This window comes from Asterias rubens, chromosome 1 (genome assembly GCF_902459465.1).
Source record: "Asterias rubens chromosome 1, eAstRub1.3, whole genome shotgun sequence".
Lineage (NCBI taxonomy): Eukaryota > Metazoa > Echinodermata > Asteroidea > Forcipulatida > Asteriidae > Asterias > Asterias rubens.
Genome location: NC_047062.1, coordinates 4727426 through 4751353, shown reverse-complemented (window position 1 = coordinate 4751353; position 23928 = coordinate 4727426). Strand labels below are relative to the sequence as shown.

The following is a 23928-nucleotide window of genomic DNA, read 5'->3' as shown; positions in this document are numbered from 1 at the left end:
CACTCATAAAATCTTACACTAAGCAAATAAGCAAAATACATACTAATAACAAATAGTATTTTAAAAAGAGACGATATAAAAATACAGAGGGGAGAGGTTACCAGCACAATCGATTCACCCTCGGCCAAGATCCTCAGCATCCGGCTATTTGCCACCATAGTTATCAACATTTCAGCGTTTGCCAAAATAGTTTATCTCTGTAGGCCATACTTGCTTTGGTTACTTGGTTCAGTCCATTTTGTTGATTGTCAAACTTACTACAAGTTTCTTCTCCTTGCTCTTTGATTCAGGCATGATGTTCTTCCAACCTAAATCAGATTTCTTAATGTTTTGCCTTCGGAAAATGAAATCTTTGCATTTCCTCCTTAAATACTGACAGAAAAAGGATAAATTTGTATTTGATTTCTTTTCAATTACAGTTCTCATCAACGAGAAGATAGGAGACAACGATTTCTACGGGAAGACACTAAAGATAACAGACTTTGGCCTCGCCAGAGAAATGTACCGCACAACAAGAATGAGCGCTGCTGGGACGTATGCCTGGATGGCTCCTGAGGTCATCAAGTCTTCCCTCTTCTCGAAGGGCAGTGACGTCTGGAGGTGAGGAACGTTTTATTTATCATTTGACAGGTCTCACTAAATACTTTTTTTTTATTCATTCATTCATTCATTTTTTATTATTCAGCTAAAAATTTAAAATTCACATGTGCCTACATTGATTAATGCTCCAGAACAGCAGAGTAAAAAAATAAAACATTAAAAGAAATTTATAGAAAAGGGATTTTTTTTTATGATTTTTTTTTTACTGTTGAAAGAGATGGATTCTCCATTCAAGTTTGTATGGCTTTGTTGTTTGATGTCATTGAGCTAATTTTGCTCACAAAAAAGGAGTGTGAATGTGATCAGTATTTTTGTTAAGTGGAAACACATTCTAGGTCTGGGAGGGCACATCTTTTTTAGTAGTGATAAAAACCACTATCCCTCAAAAATGTGTGTTTTTTCTTTTACTTTGTTAACCAACTTGGTCCATCAGCCCAAAGCACCCGATCTGAAGGCAGTGTGTCCCAGTAATGAACTATTTACATGTATAGGATTTGAGGCATTGCATGGTGAGGTATCAATATGTATTTGGTTTGCGGTAACACCATGTGTATCTACTTGCCAGGTAGAGTTTGTTCTTAGAAAACTGTCATAGAGAACAGGTAGAGTTTGTTCTTGAACTATTTATACTTATTATAGTTTTGAAGTATTGTGTGATGAGCCACACATGTTCTTAATAAAGAATATATTGTTTTAGCTCTTAGGTCACAAACCCATTGTCAATATGATACCCTCGTATTGTGACAGTCAATTTTATGCAATTGTTATCGTTCCATTTGCAGTTATGGAGTATTACTGTGGGAATTGCTGACTGGAGAAGTACCCTACAAAGGCATAGACGGCCTGGCAGTCGCCTACGGTGTTGCTGTACAGAAATTAACTCTACCCATTCCTTCCACGTGTCCAGAACCTTTTGTCAGAATACTAGAAGGTGAGTTTCAATCGTGTCTCGAAAGCATCTCGTCAAAACCCTTGTGGCCTTTCCATTTCTTTCGTTTTTAATTACCGCAGAGCGATGTTGATTCTTGTGCAATGGAACCCGCAGTCCCCTTTGGCTGTGGAAAAGCATTAAATTAGACCCGGTTTAAAGGCAAAGTAGAGTGTATACCTTGTATTTGGATTTATTGTTTTAATCAGGTAGACATTTATACAATAAAAAGAACCTGTGAAAAATATTAGGGGTAGCATTTTTTAGATTTCGCCAAAAATCTGTAACGGTTATGGAATGATCCGTATGTAGAATGCACAATCTAGGTAGCAATTTATGCAGATTTGATGTTCAGATTGAAATGTTGTTAGATTCCTCTCTCTTAAAATAAACCACATGGTTTTGAAGTGCTTTGTTTCCCAAAATGTTATAACAGCTGCAGTGCTAATCATGAAGTAAAGTTTTTACGGTCATTAATTTTGTTAATGTTTAAAGTAATTACCAACAGTATACACTACCTTTAGTGAATCATTTACTCCCACCATAAAGTATTATTTTATTCATCATAGTATAAATCCATGTGTGATTAGATTAATTACAAATAAAGAAATTCAACATGCTGGTATTGTTTTATAAAGTTTTTTAATGAACTACCCCGATAACTCATTTCAGGATGCAATGTGCATGTAGTGGGAGTATTGTTGGAGTGGAACAGATTCAAACTGAAATTTTCTACTTGCCAAGCATCGCTCAAGTTTTGCCTGAAATATTTTCCTCCAAACATTTCCATTCAATTGAATTGGTTGAAGTTGCCCTGGGGTGTTAACCACCTGTTCCAATTCAAATGGATGCTTTGTAATCCGATCCGCCATTTACATGCACTTGACATCCCTGCAAGATGTGAAAATAGTCCTCGCAGGAGGTGGTTGTCACCAAAAATCAACCTCAAATTTGTGTAAGCGTGACCTGCACCATCTAACCCCTGGACGAGCCTTCGTTTTTTAGCACCTTCCTACTGGTAGTGCGCCTTCCCATAGGGGTTTACCCTATATGGTGCTGCTGTAATTCAGATACTTAAAGGCACTGGACACTATTAGTAAGTCCTAAAAAATAGTTGTAAGCATAAAAACTCACTTGGTAACGAGCAATGGAGAGCTGTAGATAGTATCAAACATACTGAGAAACGGCTCCCTCTGAAATAACGTAGTATGTTAAAATATGATAATTGGTCGTTGACCAATTGAGCCCAAATTTTCACAGGGTTGTTATTTTATGCATATTCTGGGGTACACCAAGTGAGAATAGTGGTCTGTGACAATATTACCAAATGTGTCCAGTGCCTTTAAAGATGGCAGTCATTTCAGTGTAAATAATTTATGGGATTTAAAGCCAATGAATGAGATGATGATACAAGACACCCTGTGCTCTAGGTGGATGGGACTCTGTTACGTCCTGATGAACACTGGTCAGTTTAAATGAACCAAAAGGGAAAGCGTGAAATGGATAATTTCCCTGCAGAGTTCACAGACCTGTGGAATATAATCCTTTTTGGAACAGGCAGGCATTGTTTTACCCAATTTATATTGATGCCATCGTATTAGGTGACATATTTTTGCAATGTATAGGCGTGAATTAGAGACAGTAAAAACATTGTTTTGGTAGGAGACCAGGCGCAAGTCCCTGGGCTATTTTTACAAAGTTGCTTAGTGGAGAGAGAAAAAAATTGCTAAGCAGGTTAGCAGCCAAATGTTCGGTATGTATTTTGTATGTCTGGCTTCCCTCTGCGTAGCAAGTCTATTATGTAATGTTAGGTCAATAAGACACTGGAGAGGTAAATGAACTGATGGAGAATAGTTCACAGGCTTGATTATGTTTCAGACAACTCGCAGTATTCTTTACCGCATGGGGCATGGTAAACCAAATTGAGAAATGGCCTTTTCATTGTATAGTTATTATTAAATGAGTACTTGTTCTGCCATTGATACAAGAAAGCGACATACATGCTTTCAAAACAACATAAAACCTGTAATAGTGATGCAAGGAAATTATAGTCTTTGAAAGTACTCTCATGCAGTCAAAAATATGGTCCAATTACAAATGAACACTTGTATGATTCCCTCAGTATAGTAGTTATCACACAAGCGCCAGTGGAACCCTTATCCAATGAGGCTGCGGGCCGAGTTTGATATTGAACTCAAAAATGTTTTTTTTTCCGTATCCTATATTAAAAAGCATTCAACTCAAAGATTCAAGCTTTCTTGAAGATAATAACAATCTCATACTCAAACCATAAAATTATATGACATGCAGTTTAATTAATTTGTAAGAGAAAGTTGAAGTGAAATGAGTTTTAAATGTTGAAATAATCTACATACAATCAGAGTAACTACAACTCGATCAAGGTAGAATTTAAATTGCATAACTTTGGAATCTAAATGGCAACGAGAACATGATTGTTCTTAAATCGTGTTCACATTTAGTTTGAGCAAGTTAGTATAACTTGTAGTCCAGGGACTGGAACCCCATCTGTTATTATCGGTGACTCAGACACAGTAGGGAAATTAAGCTTTTTAGTGGTTAACACATGATGTGTGTAATGGTGTAGAAACTAGGCTTTTACTAAACATGAAGAAGCTAGACGCAATATAGCTCATAATACTGTCTTGTGTGTTTTCATCAAGAAGACTAAGTCATTACCCAGGATGGAGGCATCAAAGGTGATTGCCTCTATGCCCTTTGGTCTCATTGCCTTGGTGCCCTCAAATGCTCCAGTAGAAATTTATAATTTTCTTCTTAGGGTGCCCTTTACTAAGGAAAAAATGCCTTGGTGCCCTTGCTCTTTAAAAAACCAAGCATGCATGCCTAATTACCCTTGGTTGTTTACAAACATTTGTTTCCTAGGCAAGCACTATCACCCCTTACAGCAAAGCACCTCTGACTGTAAATTCATCATGGATCCGTTATGCCATACTTGAACAACCTTTGAAAAATATCTTCCCGGGCTATTATCATTCAGAAAAAAAACAACTTGCCGGTTGCCGGCCAGGGTCTAGGGTGTGCTTCTTTGATTGATCAGACGCGAGAAGATCCTGAGTTGACCTCAGTGGATGGAGGCAAATCGACGGTCGTGTTCTTCTTGGACCAAGTTGCCGCAAAGCCAGGCACTGTGAGGGAGCCACCATAGAGATTTCCCTTTGACTGGATTATGCTCACTCCAGTTAGTCTCCATCTCTTGTCTGTGACACGTTCGGCCCTTACGCACCTGCTCATCATGCGCTGTGTTTGCTTGGCGCTACTAACTAAAAGGAACTAAAGATCACAACCCCCCACCCAAAAAAAAAAAATAAATAAACATGTCTTCATATTGGGTGACTTTCGTTCCTTTTTAAACCTTTGAGTTGGTGATGTATTTTAACCCAGAACCATTCCCAACCGATCATATTCCAAAATGCATGATTTGTTGGATTTTGTTGGACTGAGGACTGCACTGGTGAACTGATTTAAATGCTTCACACAGGATCAAGCGTACAACCATAATCATGATAATCAGAGTCCAACAGTTTGGGTGTTGAGTTGAGGCACTGAGTGGTGTTGGACTGAGGACTGCAATAGTAAACTGATTGCTTTTATGAGATCAGGCATCCAGCACTAATCAGAGTTCATTACTTTGGCTGTGGTGTTAAAAGGGAGTTGGGGTTTCATGGACAGCTTTTGTTGAATTAGGCCGGATCCGAATTGGCTGCTACGGCTACGGCTATGGCAACGGTCGTAGCCGCAGCCGCAGCCACCAATTCGGACGCAGCCACACATAGATGTTGTTTGGATTCAAATTTCATACTTTCATTTATTCTGCCTAAGGAAGTGGTTTAGTGAAATGTGTGTAAATTATTTCCGAAAAATTTAACCTAAGAGCCTCATTAAAATTTAAAACCTTCATATTTAATTTGAGCCAATTTCTAGTTTCTCTTACTAAAAGGTGTATTCTATGTATTTCTTGAAGTATCATTTTGATTTAAATCAAATGGGTAATTTGACAACCCCTCAGTTTGCCTTTGTTTCGCACAAATCGCATCTTTGTGTGTATATATTTTTTGAAAGAGGTCATAAATGTCTGAAAGTGAAGTGTTCAAAGTACAGTGTTAATACTTGTTTTTCCTTCCAAACTTTCTCGTTTTCAGAATGCTGGAACCCAGAGCCCCACCAAAGACCGAGTTTCGCCGAGATTCTCAACCACCTCAGGGAGATTGCCGACTCACCGTTTATTGACACGCCACACGAGTCATTCCGCTCTATGCAACAAGACTGGAAGCAGGAGATTCAGGAAATGTTTGATGAGATCAGACTCAAGGAAAAGGTACACAGAGAAAAACCAAAAGATCATTTAACAAATTCTTCTGGGTTGTTGATAATCATGAATTAAGAGGTTCGGCTTTTTTTTCAAATAAGAATATTAATGTAACTAACTAAAACTATATGTAAGTAACATCTATTATTTTTGGATTTGAAAAACGAACCTCATTTTTTCACAAACAAAAGATGCCTAAAAGTGAACTTAATCATTGTCAGGGATGAAACAATTAAGACTTGTATGCATTCAGACTTTTTGTGTCAGTCCAGTCAGCTGTTATTTTTCCTCATACGAAGAAACCCTACTCTTTAATCTATTTCTTGATTGCCGAGGACACTGTTCCTAAATGCTCTGTGAAATATAAACGCATGGGATGGGGTTACCAAAAACAAGACATTTGGGTGTACCCCATTCTCATTCAGTTCTTAGCCCATACATAGGCCAAATTACAAGAGTTTTACAAATAAAAACATTAACAAATATTATACAATAGAGTCAAAATTAAATACTGAAAAGGCAAAAGTTATGGTCCTGTCTAGCAATCCCTGGAATAAATCAATTGCACACAAAATTCCAACTTGTCAAAAGAATATAACTGGTTAAATGTAGATCGTGTTCATGAACCTTTAAAAAGTCAAAGTAAAAATAAGCAAAGTTTATCACAACCCCCTTTCACAGTGAAGTATGGTACTTGACTGGTTGCTTTAAGTTATCAAGTAAGGTAGCCGAGATGTTGTTTCCATTAAACTCCCCCAATGTTTATCAATAGCTGCAGGGTCAAACACACAGTTCAGCAGTGAAGTTCACTGGTAAAAAAAGTTTTATTAAATCTTGAAAAAAAATTCCAAATATTGCTACAGGAGCTGAGAACACGAGAAGAGGAGCTGATGAGACAGACCATCGAGCAGCAGGTCCACGCCCGGGTACTACGGCAACGGGAGCAGGAGCTAGCCGAGCGAGAGATCGACCTTCTTGGCCGGGAGCTCAACATCATGATCTTACAGCAACAGCAGGACGACAAACCTGTACCCAAGAAGAGGAGGAATAAGTTCAGACGGGGGAAAGTGCGGCGGAGTAACAAGCGCATCAGCGGGCCCTCCGGTGAGTAACCAATACATATAATATCGCCCTCGTCCCTCGGTAACCGTTGCCGACATTTTCTCCTCCTGGAATAGATAAACATCTTCACTGTGTGCCCTGCCGGCGATGTATATTTTATCATATGTACAATATTTGAAGACTAACCATTTTAGCTTGGGGCAGTCATTGAGCAAGAAAAAAACCGGGGGGAAAAGATTATCATTTTATCTGAGAATCGACAATACGGAAAGCAGTTGAGAATCTTTTTTGAAGGTTGACAGAATAAATTTGTGTTTGTGTTTTTCGCCTGGCGTAATCTAGATCGGTTTCCTCTGGTGATTTGCGTGTAGTTTGTGTTTCCTCACAGTCTTTGTATTTTAAACTGTATTTCTCATTCCCAATAAGAATTAGTGAAGTTGAAATTATTTCATTAATTTAGTCAGTTGGCTGGATTGATTGATATTTTCTAAGCCAAAGAATTTGTGGCATAAAGTTAAAATTAGTTAGTTGACTTGTGAAGTGTTGAAGTGAAGTTGAAGTTTTTTTTGTGGATTTTTAAGTGATTATTGTTCACGCCTTGCACCTAAAGGAAAAACTCTTTGTAAGATTGGATTCAAACAATTTTATTGGAAAATTACTTCCTTACTAGATGATCACCAATTAAATGTAAGCCTTGAGAAAGGTTTATATCTTTCTCAATAACACTCATATATAAATTGCATCTTTAAACAATGCCCGGCTTGTCTCGTAGTTCAATCATGTATGCACGGTAAGATTGTTACTTGAACCTTGGCTGAAGCTGCGTAAACCAGGAAGAGAAATTTGATTACATGGAGACTTTGCTTCTGCCTCGTGGCCCGAGGTGGTCAAATTTATTGTGTGTTCCAACATGTAGCTGGAAGGATACTGTTTAATGCTATAGTGCATGTAGTTGTGGAGAAAATGTCAAATGCCAAATCTCACAGAATTGGCTACATGTTTGAGTATGGTTCACTATTGAGTATAGACATTTTTGTTAAAAAGAGCATAAATATATGTATAAAAGTGGTTTTTTTTTTTCTTCTTTCTATTTTCCCCAGTTTTTGAAGAAGGAGTGGGAGGGGGTCTATTAATAAATAATTTTCATGACTATCCTTTCCCAGTATGTTTTTGTGAAGTAATGGCATAAATATATTTTTATAATAAAAGGAATAAACATATATAGGGCCTACATATGTAGTACAAAAATATATGTAAATACGTAGTAAGCACCAAAACCTTGACCGATGGTGCAGATGAACTCATGACCATTCTTGAATATTATCCAAGTACTCTACAAACTGAGCTAACCAGCCTTATGTTGATGGGCTTTCCACTTACGCCAATTGCTCTCTGTAGATTTTGTAAAATATGTTCTATAAATATGTTTGGACTACTGGTTAAAGGCAGTGGACACTATTTGTAATTACTCAACTTATTTATTACCATAAAACTTACTTGGTAATGAGTAATGGGGAGAGGTTGGTAGTATAAAACATTGTGAGAAACGGCTCCCTCTGAAGTAGAGTAGTTTTCAAGAAATAAGAAATTTTCCACAAATTTGATTTTGAGACCTCTGGTATAGAATTTAAGGTCTCGAAATCGAGCATCTGAAAGCACACAACTTCGTGTGACAAGGTGTTTTTTCTTTCATTATTATCTTGGAACTTCAGCACCGATTGAGCTCTAATTTTCACAGGTTTGTTTTTTAATGCATCTGTTGAGATACAGCAAGTGAGAAGACTGGTCTTCGACAATTACCAATAGTGTCCATTTCTTTAAACTTCGGTTTTGGAGTGGGTGTTTTTGTATTTTTTTTCTCTTTTTTTCTACTTTCCAACTTTAAAAAAATTATACATACAATGCATTTAGCAGCCACTGCAAGAAAAAGGTGCAAAGCTATATTGCAATAAGTGTGCCTTGGTTCTATGCATTACACGTCCCATCCAAAGGACGCGGCAATAATTGTATTATTTGTTCAAGGGCTCAAGTGTCAAGACCAGGAGCCATCCCGGACTCTTCTGGTCACAAAACACCAGAGCTTGGGATGAGCATGCCAATAGACTATACTAGGTATTGTTTGGTCTTTTAACTAAAACTATACCCATCAGGGAAAAAATGACATTTTTGTTGGAAGGTTCGTCAAAAAATCCTATTCCACATGTCATTATAAAATTATGTATATTCTTTACCCTTTAAATCCGAAGAAACGTGTTGCCAAATAGCGACACCTTATGAGACTGTATCTACCTGCATGCTGGAAAGAGGATCGCAGCAGGGAATTTAAACATTGGCAATCAATGGGAGCATCTCTGATTTCGCTAGTACTGTCCCTACCATATGGATTGCGCTGCCATTCACATACTCTCCTGCCAATTGGAGGATGCAGCTTCAGCCGTTGTGTCGGCTTTGCATCATCTTGGCATTCAGAGATTGAATTTATGCAGCTGCTCTTTTTTTCCTTGTATTACAGGTGGTTTTTCACACCCTCCCCCCTCAGAATAAGAAAAAATAGGAAAAGGGGAAACATCCTATAGAAGGAAACTTGCTGCCTGTCAATATTTTAGTGCTGTGATTTGTAAAAACATGTCTTGTGTTTATGGTCAGGGGATGGTCATTTGTTTTCCTCAGGGTTTTGTCCTGCAAATGTCTAAGGTCACTTTTAATTAGGTGTTCGGGCAACAGCCCGAACAACTCATTGATTTTGTTCGGTTTTTTTTTTTTTTTTTAGGTGTTCGGGCAAAAGCCCGAACAACTCATTGATTTTGTTCGGTTTTTTTTTTTTTTTTTTTTTTTTTTTTTTTTGGTTTTTCTTATTCTTCTCGCTGTCGATTGTCCGCAAGAAAAAGCATAGATGCGAAGCTTGCATTAAGTTGAAACTTTGCACACAGGTAGACAATAACCAGTAGATGATGCAAAAGTTCTTACGTCACGATGACGTCATCAGTTGACGAGATACACTCATTCAAAGTTTATTATTTCAAAAAATCATAACTTTTGATCTGCATGAAGGATTTTTACAATCAATACATCATCGGAAAGGGCATTAAAAACTCCGTAAACACCTCACAGACATGACCCCATTTTGATCTTGTCTTCCGGTTTAAAATCGAGGTTGAAAATTTCAAAATTCATGTACACTGTATAAAGACTACAAAATTCCCCTATTGATTGCGCGTAAAGATTTTACAATTACATGTACATGTACTTTGTCACCACGTGTAAGCATGCGGTGCATTGCGGTCACCACGTGTAAGTATGCGGTATTATTTCAAAAAATCATAACTTTTGATCTGCATGACGGATTTTGACAATCAATACATCATCGGAAAGGGCATTAAAAACTCCGTAAACACCTCACAGACATGACCCCATTTTGATCTTGTCTTCTGGTTCAAAATCGATGTTGAAAAATCTAAAATTCACGTATAAAGCACTACAAAATTCCCCCATTGATTGCGCGTAAAGATTTTACAATTACATGTACATGTACTTTGTCACCACGTGTAAGCATGCGGTGCATTGCGGTCACCACGTGTAAGTATGCGGTGCATTGAGGAGCATGGTCACGCTCTGCACCACGTGTTGATCGTTTTAGTCTGCGTACCATACTGCGTTGATAACACCTGTCACTAAAGTTAAGCAAAATCGAGCCCAGTCAGTATTTGGATGGGAGACCACTTGGCGACCAAAATTTGTACGATTTATTTTTGTATTAATTTTTAATTTTTTTTTCTCCTATAAATAGCTTCGCTTTAGTCTGTTTTCAAGGCGTTTTCAACAAAGATTTTCCTCCTAGTTAGTCTCTTCTCCAGTCGTCGTTATGCATAAGCTCTCATATCCTCAACCACACAAGCTATTTTGACAATCTATACATCATATGAAAGGGCTTTACGTACGTAGTCTGTTTTCAAGGTGTTTTCTACAAACATTTCCTTTTTTTGGTTAGTTAGTCTCTTCTCCAGTCGTCATTATGCGTAAGTTCCTATATCCTCAACCACACAAGCTATTTTGACAATCTATACATCATATGAAAGGGCTTTACGTACGTAGTCTGTTTTCAGATGTTTTCAACAAACATTTCCTATTCGGTTAGTTAGTCTCTTCTCTAGTCGTCATTATGCATAAGTTCCTATGTCCTCAACCACAAAAGCTATTTTGACAATCTATACATAATATGAAAGGGCCTCACGTATTCCACAAAAATGGGTGTGTTGGTGACCTTTTCTTGACTTTTTGACCTTTTTAAACTGGAAGAGCCTGTAAAATGCTTTGAAAAGGCAGTATTTAAAGGCTTTTAGGTTGAAATGTACACTTTTGATGCTTTTTCTATAAATTATTACACATCGAGAAAACTGTTTGGTTTTGATTTCTTTGTAATTTGACAATATTAACAATACTTGTTTCATTTATTCAAACACTGACCCAACAATAGCCGAACACCTAGTGTTTGTTTGTACAAACACTATATCTAGTTAAATGTGATGTTCTATTCTGTATGCATAGTTTATTTTTGAAATTTATTTGCAGGCTCTCTTAGCAGGCCTAGAATTATACCGAGGTCACAGAGGCTCTGGCATCTGTTGCCCAATGGTCATGGCATAGATTTTTCCACGGCAGTGCCCTTTGCAAAAAATGGCCGTGCCCTTTCAAACATAAATCCAGGAAAAGTATACTGAACGGATTGTTCAACTTGACAAACAAATTTATACACCAGACAATCATTCTTTGCATCAGAGTTGTTTGTGGAAATGTCTTTCTTCATTCCTGGTTTGTTTTCTTCTTCTCTTTTTTTCATCATGAAAGCATTAATATATTGTTCAAGAAACACATGTAATATCCTCTATTTTAATTGTCATTAGTTGCTTTGTTTTCTTGTGCCAAACTACTAATTAAAAAAAACAAAAAAAAACAAAAAACATGTGACATTCAATCTCTCGATAGATGCAAGCATGTGGGCCAAAAGGTTATTATTTGTGTTCAGAAAATGTGATCAAATTAAACTGGTCAAATGAGGAAGGAATGCCAATTTCTGAAACTTAAAACGCAGAAGTAGTAAAGTAGTAACATTTTTAACCTTCATGGTTCAACGGCTTCAGGGAATAGCTCACATGTTCCCCCTGTTGTTAGTATTGTGCAATATTTTGAAGTTCCCCCTACTAGCAGCTTATGGGATCAAGTGTAAACTGAGCTATAAATAAAAGTGACATTGTAGTGGACTCCAACAAGTGTTGGAGGAACACACAATGAACCATGGAATTGGGTTTCACTGCTTATTGACATATAGGGTTTAGGCAAAAGGTTGATTCTGCATTCTATGCTGAAGGTAGCCAAACCTTAGCTGCTGAACAATGGTTGAACTGTACTTATAGTCCATATCTTCAGAAAAATCAAACCCATTTTTTTTTTTAGTGTCTCAAGTTGCAGTCTTTGACAGTGGAGCTACTTGTGAAAATGGTTCCATTCAAATGTGCAGTTTTCAATTGGAATCTCCTTACATTATACATGCTACATGGTTTGTAGTCACTACAGCTGTGGGGGAAAAATGTTGATTCCTAATGCTGCATTTATGGGGTAGTTTGGGATATCTTGATACCCTTACCGTGCCTTTGTGATCATCATAAGATCTGTCATGCATCCTGTGTATGCACATTCATAGAAATGATTGTGTGTATTTGCACTTTCTGTTATGAATGTGTTTCTTTTTTTACAAGTACCATCCTGACCATGGAGAAATAAAACAGATTTCTTCCTCCATGCATGTACATTATATTTAGACATTGTCCTGTTTTTAAAGCCATTGGACACTTTCGGTAAACAGTATTGTCCAAGGCCCACACTTTGTGTATCACAACTTATATATAAAATAACAAACCTGTGAAAATTTAGGCTCAATCGGTCATCGGAGTCGGGAGAAAACAACGGGAAAACCCACCCTTGTATCCGCACGTTTCGCCGTGTCATGACATGTGTTTAAAATAAATCTGTTATTCTCGATATCGAGAATTGATATTGGTTTACTGTTTTCTCAAAAAGTAAAACATTTCATGGAATAATATTTCTAGAGAAGTCTTGCACCACTACCTTCTGTAAACCCTGTAAGTTATTTGTAAATCTGTGAATTTAAAAATAACAATTCTGTACCAAAAGGGTCTTGCAGGGAACCACACCCAAAACACGTGCTATCTAAAAATTATTGGCTCAATGATTAGCCCAAACAAAGATGTTGACAAAATAGGGGACCGCCAACATAACCTAGGTAGCTCAGTTGGTAGAGCACCGGCACATTAATCTGGTGGTTGCAGGTTCAAGTTCAGCTCTAGTAAGTTTGTCTTAAATCTACCCACAATTATTTTAAATTGATTTTGTGGAAAGAATTTTGTGGCTACAAATTTTGAGTTTAACAGAAGGAAATCAGTACTAAGTCACTTACCTTCGACAATATTTTCATCCACAATTTAAATTTTAATGGACTTTGGTATAGTGCCATTATCTGTCAATTTTCAGCTCATGGCTCTTCAGCTCAATAATTACCCTGGTCATTGGACCAGTTCATTCTGAACTATCTCAGCTCCCTGGGGTGTATACAATATGCACTGATAATTATGCGTAATGCGCCAAGCTAAATCAATCACAAGATTGGGGGAAAAGAAGCAATTATCTAATAAGTGTCTTCTTCAAGGACATTGGGCCGAATTTCATACAGACTGTAAGCACAAAAATTTGCTATTAGCACAACAAAATCTTGCTTAGCAAAAATAGGTTCAAACCTCAAAAATAGGTTACCAGTCGGAATACAATACAGATGCCATTGATGTGACTGATACCCCACTCATTTCTTGCTAAGCAAAGAAATATGCTCAGGTGTCCTGACCAGAATTCGAACCCATCCCTGGCGACTTTTGTTAACAGAACCTGAGTCTGGTGAACTGCACCACTTGGTAACGACTTTAGCAGTCAAGACATAAATTGTATAGAGCTGCTTAACCCCAAAAATTAGCAAAGCACAACAAATTATGCTTACCAGAATAAGGTTACCAGCCATAGTACCATGTCACATGTACAATCTGGGACTTAGTATCCTGCTCAAATGAAAATTGTTCAGGAATATTTTCTGCGAGGGCCCAGAGTATCCTTGTGTCCTTTTAATTGTAATACAGACTGTACACATCCCAGATTAAGAATTGTAAGTTCATTTTACCAAGTCCGTATTTAAGTGGTGATCTAACCCAATTAGTATACTATCAGATGGTAGTAAATCGTAATTCAATATTACGCATGCTAATCCAATAGGTGTTGGAACCTCATTCACACCTCATGTTAGATTTTGAAATTGTGGAAGAAACAGCTCAGTGCATCGACATTGTGGACCCAAGGGCCCGATTTCATGGCTCTGCTTACCGTAAGCAAAGAATTTAACCTTACGGAAGCAGGGATCTAAGCGCCTAACATAATGCGTATTTCACGGATTAGCAGGGAATGTTTGCTTTTGCGCAGGGAACTCCATGTTACTAGGCATTACGCGCTTACAAGGCTAGCGCAGAAGTTAGGTATTTGCCGTGCAAGCAGAGATTGGTGATCGTAAGGGAAGAGTTTGGCGGTTAGCAGAGCCATGAAATTGGGCCCACACTCTCTTGAAGTCATGCTTCTATAGTACTGGGTTAGCTGGGAATTTTGGCTTGTGCGCAGGGAATTCCATGTTACTAGTCATTCTACGCTTACAAGGCTAGCGCAGAAGTTAGGTACTTGCCGTGCAAGCAGAGATTGGTGATCGTAAAGGAAGAATTTGGCGGTTAGCAGAGTCATGAAATTGGGCCCAGACTCTCTTGAAGTCTTGCCTCTTTAATACCAGACTGAGATTAAAAACTGAAAGTAACATTGTGTTATTTTACGTGGAACAATAGCTTCATTTCACAGCTCACTTTCTATTAGCAAGCAAATGGCAAAACTTTCTATTCCTTTGTTTTGTAGTCAATCAAATGGCCATCAAGTTGTTTCATTTGAGAGTCTTTAGTAAACAAATAAACATTCAATATTGCCTGTTATAAAAAATAAGTATAACAAAATAAAAACAAGATATGTCCAGGATGTTCGGTAGACTGCTTGTCACTCAACTAAGCTTTCAGTTTCAGATGATTACGACACTTGCGTACATTTAAGTTTACAGCACAACAAATTTGTTAACCAGAATAAGGTTACCAGCTGAACAACCACTCCACGTGTATCATCTGTGACTGGTAACATGCTCATTTGTGCTTAGCAGAAAATGTTTACGATATTTTCTGCTTATATGCAGCTCTCTGAAATTGGGCCCTGATAATTTGCCCCTGTGATACATGTAGTATGCAATAATTTTTTTGATGCAATAATTTATGCCATAATTTATGATGCACAAATTTTGTATGCAATCATTTATTATGCAATCATTTGTTATGCCAATTACTGCTGCTGTTGTAATTTATTATGCCAATAAGAATGAGAGTAATGCTTAAAATGCATTAAAATCTTCACAAATACAAAATGGGACTGGTGACATCAGAATTATATTTGCAATAACTGTCTTTATATCTAGCCACACAGTTATCGGTAATGGAACTTATCGGACTGAATAACAAGTCCTTTGGGCATCTGACCTTTTGATCATAAACCCCTGAAACGTGTTTAAAGTACCACACTCTGAACCACAGAACTTGTCTAGTTAATTAGGAGCTCTGTGATCATGAACGTGTCATGTAAACAACTGATGGTCTGACCTACATGTATCCAGGCATAGGCAGCTAATGACACTGTGCCTTGCCATTGTGATGTCTCCAAATAGATGTAGAAATCTAGAGCAGCAGGAAGAGATGTGCGGATATTTCCATATTGGTTGCCGTTGGCATTGCTAAGTCACAAATTGGGATGGATATTACTGTTTGTTCTGATGTACAAATATATTGCAAATGTGAGGCGGCTGAAGATCATTTAAAGTCGAACTCTTGTTTGGAATAGAATTTTATGTACTTTGTATATACTTACGTACATAGTAGTGGCAGTTGTTTGTTTGTAAAAAGAAAAACAATTACTTTTTAGGATGCTGTGTATAATAATAATAATAATAATAATAATAATAATAATAATAACCGTATTTATAACACGCTTTTTGCCAAAGGATACAAAGCGCCAGGTATTATTACTGCAAGGAGTGGGGCGAATTTTGAGATATAAGACCTAATCGTTAAGCACCATGTAATGGTTTACAATGGTTTACAAGGTGCTGTGGCGCAATATGCTGCCAATAATATTGTTACATGTACACCACATAGTTCATCCTACAATGTAAGTAAAACATTGTGTAACGTGGAGAAAGAAATAGAGTCAAACATAATCAGATCGAAGATGTCCATAGATAGATTGATAGAATTCATTTTTATTTCAAAACAACCATTGAAACTTTTCTTAATTTACAATGCTTGTCATTTAAACGTTCATGAAAACAAATTGGTAAAGTATGTTGGCATGCTTGAAGAAACCTCAAGGGATCATCATATGCATGGCAGATCATCTGCGTGGCAGATTAACTGGCTGCTTCATGTGATGAGATTAAATATCAAAACCAACAGTATTTAATCTAGACTACATGTCTTTGCTCATCCTACAAAGTACTTTATGAGATTGGTTAGATGTATAATGTCGGCGTACATTTACACTGACGATGTGCAACTTAAACTAGAGATCTACGTTAATTTAGTAAGGACAAGCACATGTACCAGAAGTAATGTGTGTGCAGCAGTACGTGTAATTGCTCAAAGACGAGAGTCCCAAAACAAAAAACAACATTTTTGACTTAATATTTGCTTGTTTATTTTTTTTATTTCCATCTGCACAACATATTTTAAAATACATTAAATAACAACATTTAGTACATGTACATGTAGCTGATAATGATTACTCAATGTTTTTTGTGTAATTTCAAAGAAAATTTGAAACATTTTCGAAAGGTTTCAAATGTACATGGAACCTTTTCTCAAGTATTGATGTTAACTGATTGCTCTGAGATGGGAAGAGGCCTTTACTGTGGTATTTTCTCCTGCTATCTAACAGTCTTCTGGAATATCAGGTGGTTTTCTGTCAGACCTACATATGCTGCATCAAGAAAAACATGTAGCATATTGTTCTTTAATCTCCACACTACACACTCATCACTAATGCGTTACATGTACCTCGCCTTGCGTAAAAACAAGACAAATCTGTGCCACCTAAGGGTCAACCACACAGATGGTTTTTTACAGCAGTACTCAACCACAGTTATCAATAATGAATGTAATGAAGTTATAGACGTCAGAAGAGAGAGAGAGAGAGAGAGAGAGAGTGAGGGCCATAGGGTTCATCCACATAGAATGGAGAGTGTCCTAGGTTCAGACTAGTCCGAACGGTACGGTGTATGGATTCACGCCTCGTGCTGTTTACAATACCTTCACCTTGTAATGTCTGGTTACTGCTGGCTGCTTTAATAGCTTTAGTCTAATCCTGATTTTAGCACGGATTGGTCTGCATTGTTAAGTAGTTCAAACGGTTTAGTCAAAATGTCACTGCCATTATCATATATTTATGAGAATCTTGATCAAATATTAAAAAAAGAAAAGTGTCCTGGAAGTGCCATGAGATTCTGAAAGTATTTTATATTTATTTGGAATTTTTAAATGATTAACAAAAACTTCAAAAATCCTGTACTGCATTAAGTGTTAGGTTACAATACGGCTACTTCTGCATTTCGTTTGCAGTTTTACATGTATGTCATATCATTTTTGTCTTTCACTTGTCATTTTGTCAGGCAATAAAAGGTTTCAAACCGATCTTCGAGGGAAAAATATTTGCACAACTTGATTTCTGTCACATCACGTGTGTTCATCTCTGTCAATTCTTGACTCTATAAATATGAGGTGCATGGATCAATCAATTAATCAATAAACCATTTACACATGCATGTATATTTAGAGAGAGCCACTCAAAAAAGATGAAACGATTAGCCGTTTACATGTCATCGTAATTTAGTAGTGAATAGGTAAGCTGGATGAACAGTTCAAAGCAGTATTTGTCTAACCTACATTTTGTAAATGCACCACCCCTCCCATTGCATCAATTGAATGGCAGTGAATGATTTCCTTTGTAAAGCAGAGCAAAATGCTACACATAATGTATCAGTTGCTACTAAAAAATCATCACTTGCTACTCGTAGCATTCAGTGTGCAAACAAAAATTTCGGTCAAAATATTTTGCAATGCATTAGTGCTGCATGAAATTAATCCCTGACTGGAACAGTTTTAAAAATAGGTACAATTTATTGCCAATGTGCGAGATAATCCAATATGAGTTACATTTATTCCCGTTGTAGATTTCCAGCACAAGTTGACGGTGACATCTGACCCATCCTATGACAGGAGAGACCCCCGCTCCCCACTGAGTCCAGAAGACAGCCCACCTAAAAGCCCCTTGCCTAGACTCCGAGTTATCGCATGTAAGTTCATCACTCAGTCACATCAACAATCTAAATTCAGCTTTAGTTACTTAACTTGATATCCACCTTCTTTAGAAGGTATTTAAAACTCTTCCAAATTAAGTATGTTTAAATTGGAGTAGCAATAAATTCTTGGTTTAAAGGCAGTGGACACTATTGGTAATTACTCAAAATAATTATTATCATTAAACCTTTCTTGGTGACGAGTAATGGTATAAAACATTGTGAGAAACAGCTCCCTCTGAAGTGCCATAGTTTTCGAGAAAGAAGTAATTTTCCACAAATTTGATTTCGAGACCTCAGATTTAGAATTTGAGGTCTCAAAATCAACCGTCTAAATGCACACAACTTCATGTGACAAGGGTGTGTTTTTTTTCTCATTATTATCTTGCAAGTTCGATGACCGATTGAGCTCAAATTTTCACAGGTTTGTTATTTTATGCATATGTTGAGATACACCAACTGTGAAGGCTAGTCTTTGACAATTACCAATAGTGTCCAGTGTCTTTAATATTATGATGCTTTGCCCATCCCCTTTATATTCCTTGTGGACGTTCATTACATTACATGTCATGGGACAATACTATGAAAACCTTCCAGTTTGACACATGTTAAAATAGCATCAGGAATAAAGAATAATATTTGGTTTGTTTCATACATTGATGTGTGTTAAGCACTGCATACTCACCTTTGCCATGGATTCAAACCCACCTTTGCCATCCAAGCGCGTATGTCTTCTTAATGAAAATACTGTGACAGGTTTTTTTTCTTCTGTTTTCTCAACAAATAGACTCACTAAATAGACTGCACTGTATCTTTCTTGATCAGTGTGTTCCTATGAATCAGCATTATGTTGACAAAAAAGCAATCTATGATCCTTCCTTTAAAGACCCTGGACACTATTGGTAATTGTCAAAGACCAGTCTTCGCACTTGGTGTATCTCAATAAAGCATAAAATAACAAACCTGTGAAAATTTGAGTTGAATAATGAAAGGAAAAAACACCTTGTCACACGAAGTTGTGCGCTTTCAGATGCTTGATTTCGAGACCTCAAATTCTAATTCTGAGGTCTCTAAATCAAATTCGCGGAAAATGACTTCTTTCTCGAAAACTGTACGTCACTTCAGAGGGAGCGGTTTCTCACAGTGTTTTATACTATCAACCTCTCCCCATTACTTGTTACCAAGTAAGGTTATATGATAATAATTATTTTGAGTAATTACCAATAGTGTCCGCTGCCTTTAAAGTACATGTACTATCAAGATTTGTTTGGTGTCATTGGCCTTATTGTGAAAACGTAGACGCCTGTTATTGTACGGACACCCCAAACCTGACTGTAAATGGAAATCAAATTTATCCTGATATTTCTTTTGTCGTTATGTTACAGTACCCAAAGGGATCAAGGGTAAGACATGGGGACCAAGTTCTGTGCAGCAGAAGCAGAAAGATCGCCCTTTCAAGGCCTACTCCAAGTCAATGTCGGAAGCTACTGGCAAGAAATTTGCCACCACCAGCGCCCCGAGTCTGGGCTACCCTTATGGGCATTGGTATCACGCTGGCGACACCTCCGATAATGGTGAGTACATGATATTTTTTATGAAATATTATAAACAACAAGGAACACTAACTGGGTAAATTTTGAATGAGCTAAACATAGACAAATTTACTAGATTGGGACTCGAACCAACGACCTCCGGATTAACATGCCAGCACTCTATGAACTGAGCTATCTAGCCCCCTATGTTGGTGGTTTCCCAGTTTTTACTACGAAATTATTTATACATCCCATGATTTTTATACGCATTGAAAGGGTTTGTTGCACTCTACTCACCGTACTTTCTGTTTTCCTTGAAATAAAGCATAGCATTTGACCATAAGTAATTACTGTGTTGACAAGCACAGATAATAAAGTCAAGAAGCCTTCACTGAAGCAAAGCTCACACGAGATACATTCTTTAGATTTTATTTCTCCATGGCAACTAATAGCATACGCAATTGTCCCAAGAAGCTTGAATCCATATAGCTTGAATCCATATCACCTGCCGAAGGGAGTCTTGCCTAAAGCTACACATCTTGAGAATATTGTTTTTAAAGTACATGTTTTGTTGTTGACTTTGATTTGTGTAGTTGTCTGTTTATGAGTGTAAAATTTAATGGTCACTGGTATACTGAGATCACATGCATTGTAGACCATTGTTTCATGCATGGCAGGGTCGGGAAGAGGGAAGTAAATTTAGAGTAACATTTATTATGAATCTGATATTTAACATTTGTAGGTTCTTTCTTTTCAGAAACGGAATGGCCCACAGATCTTGGAATGCCCAAGGCACACTGGCGTAGTGTCGGCCCCAGCACAGAAGATGGTGAGTCTACAGACGACTCCAGGACGTCTCCGCGTAACTCACTCAAGAGAGAACGAAAGCGCACCCGCGATGGCCTGTGTACCATAGCAGCCATGCTGGCATCGGTGGCCGTTGGCTTCGACATAAGAACAACGAGTCAGTACCGGCAGGACGAGATGGACTACCATCGTAAGGGTTCCTCGACGTCGGAGAACTACAGTCGACAGGGAAGCCTGTCCTTCCAGCACGACCTAGACGATTCCCCAACCATGTCAAGCGCTTCAACAGTGAGACTCATCAGTGTGACGTCAACTGATGAGGACCACAAGCACTACCTCCGACAAGGGTCCTGGCAGGGCTTCAGTGACTCCTCAACTGTCCTAACCATCAAACAGAATCCAGCATTCAATGATGAATCAAAAGTCCCTGCCTCATCGGATCCACCACTGGCTGCACCCAAGACGCACCGGCGGACAGCGTCCGCTGACAATAACCTGAGCTACTTGTCACACAGACGGACTCCTTCCGATGGGTCCTCACCCTCGTATTCCTCCTTCACATCGACGGTCAAATGGGACGGGACAGAGCCATGGAGTAGTCCCGACTCCGACGTGTCAAGATTACCAAACCCACCTCAAGCTCCTCCCAGGAGAATCAGTCTGGGTAAGCACCGTCGTTCTCAAAATTTAAATCTGGTCAGCATGGATTACAATTTTGTGATTTAGGAAGAGCTGAAACTTGCAAGAAGATAAATATCAGTAAACCTTTTACTTTTGTAAACGTGCTTCATACGACGGTTAGAAGGAAGGAATTGGAAATATTCTGCTGCTGGATGGAACTCGTCCTGCATTATAGCTCTAGTGCGCTTTCGCAGTCTGTCATAATAAAATTACATGTCAATATTCCACTGTTGTATCAAAGAACACCAAAAGTTAGGGGAAAAAAAAAAACAGTAATCCAATGAAATATAGTTAGATGATACACATTGTGAGTTACAAGAGACTTTCCTGCTGGTGGGGGAAAAAAACTTAGATGTGGCCTTTTTGGGGTTGGAAAGTAAACCCCGGTGTGGTGACAATAAAATGAGGAAATCCTTGTGTCATTATGACTAATATTACATCCATTTTGTTGATGTGTGTAGTGCTACCTTCAGACACACACCCAGAGCGGCCACGCACACTCGATATCTCCCCCAGGCCGAGACCACATTCCAGAATATATCTGACCCCTCAACCAGGCACCCAGGACTCGCCGCTTGGTACGTAGCCACATATTCATCACCCAAATCATCTGCATGTCGGCCCCCCAAAAAAAAAAAAATTAAAAAAAAAATTTTTAAAAACTGAATTGCAATGATGGCGGGGAAACAAATTTTAACATCAACATTTTTTCTTGACTTTGTCGATTTAAAATCATTGATTTCGGAAGATAATGTGGCTTCTTTAAATTTAAATCAAAGAAGGGAAACTTAGAAAGAAAAACCTGGAATTGTTTGGTCAGAGATGGTATTCACACAAGTTTTTACTGGGGTTCCTTAATACTGGATTTAAATGATACTTTGAGGTCTCCATGAATGCCAATGTTGTCTTCACTTTGATACACAGGTACAGGACCTGCTGCAAGTAATGCCACTCCAAAACACAGTACCTACTCATCAGATGCATCCCAGAGCTCTGTGTCACCAAGCCCTGCCCACCACTACCCCCAAGCAGCAGCAGCAGCAGCCGCAGCAGCCACAGCAGGGACAGACATGCAACGAGGTGCGGTCACATCCAGTCCAGCTCACTACTACTCTCCACACCACCAGGCAGCAGCGACGGATCTCTCCAAAAGTCCAGCCCATCACCTCTCACCTCAGCACTCACAGCACCATCAGTCACCCCACCATCCCCAGGGTGCCACAAACACCCCGTCACATACCCCTCAGCATTATGCCACCCAGCAGCACCACACCCCTCAGCACTATCCCAACCCCAGGGGTACCCTGGAGCACCGTACCTCACTCTTAGATGTGGATGTGGAGGGGCAGAAGGCAGACGGCACCAGGCCGTTAGTGCAACAGAACCAACGAGGAGGCTTACCAAGGAAGCCATCAGTCCTGGAGCTGGAGGAGGAGTTCTTATGATGTTAGCGTCAAGGTCCTGGATAATCTTTGTGGTATGGATTCTTTTTACGGGTGAAGCCTCCTAGATCTTAAGTACTTCCTGTCGGTGTGTCTACATTCTCACTATGTGGGAATTAAATTAATGTGCTTATAACCCCCTTCTCTACCCCCTATTGGTGTATTTGTTTTCGTTGTAGTGCTCTTTCAGAAGGAACTTACAACCACACGTTTGTACCTGATATGCCTGGATGTAAATGTTCCAATTCTGATCTAAACGCAACAAACCAACACAGGGAGAGGTGACCTGAATTCAGGAGATGGGTCACACCAACTGTATTCTTAAAATAAAACAAAATAAAATGGTAATTCTTTCATGTAGTTGGTGATGGCATGTTAATATGTATCTTCAATTACACAAACTGTATTCTTAAAGAAATGCTGGTATATAAGTTAAGGAACTAAGTATCTAGATAGTGTACCTGTTAGCGTTGCATTGGATATAAGGGACTCTTCAACTGCCATTACATTATAATGCTGCCCGGTTTTTTGTGGGTTTTTTTTAGGGGGGGGGGTGTGAGGGAGGCAGGGGGTTTTGTGAGGGAGGCAGGGGGTTGTGTTCATTGTTGCACTGTTTAATGGCCAGTTCGGATGTGGCTAAAAGAAGGTTGCAGTGCCAGATGTGACATTACATCATTTGCTGGAAAATGTCTGCCCAGTTGACATGTACACAACTATTAGGCAAGTCTTATTTTGGATGTCCCAACTACTTCGCTTGCTTGCCTGCCATGAAGGGTGAACCCGGCTTAACTTTACCATAGCATTCCACATTATTGTTATTAATTCAAATTTGTTCATGTTTTAAGAACTAAGAATGGTTATCAAACTGGACTCCCTGCTTTCTCACTGAACGTTTCAGGACCTCAATCTAATTGTATAAAGCTGAAGAGAACCAAATGTTATTAAGACACGTAAGATGGCAAGTGTTCTTTGCTTCAAGTTGCTCCTGTCAT

The 23928-nt window shown here is 38.4% G+C and overlaps 1 protein-coding gene across 2 annotated transcripts in view; it reads left to right on the top strand.

The window, feature by feature from the left end:
* The window catches only part of LOC117300945 (mitogen-activated protein kinase kinase kinase 9-like), a 40900-nt gene extending 17446 nt beyond the window's left edge, over positions 1 to 23454 (top strand). The window contains exons 3-11 of one of the 2 annotated variants that reach the window (XM_033784817.1): positions 420 to 600; positions 1383 to 1531; positions 5707 to 5882; positions 6737 to 6977; positions 18349 to 18471; positions 19860 to 20048; positions 20764 to 21477; positions 21956 to 22072; positions 22419 to 23454. In XM_033784817.1, coding sequence (XP_033640708.1) covers positions 420 to 600; positions 1383 to 1531; positions 5707 to 5882; positions 6737 to 6977; positions 18349 to 18471; positions 19860 to 20048; positions 20764 to 21477; positions 21956 to 22072; positions 22419 to 22939 — 2411 coding nt within the window. In that variant the 3' untranslated portion in view covers positions 22940 to 23454. The remainder of the gene's footprint in view (positions 1 to 419; positions 601 to 1382; positions 1532 to 5706; positions 5883 to 6736; positions 6978 to 18348; positions 18472 to 19859; positions 20049 to 20763; positions 21478 to 21955; positions 22073 to 22418) is intronic. The other variant, XM_033784825.1, reaches the window with a different exon arrangement.
* Positions 23455 to 23928: the final 474 nt, after the last annotated feature.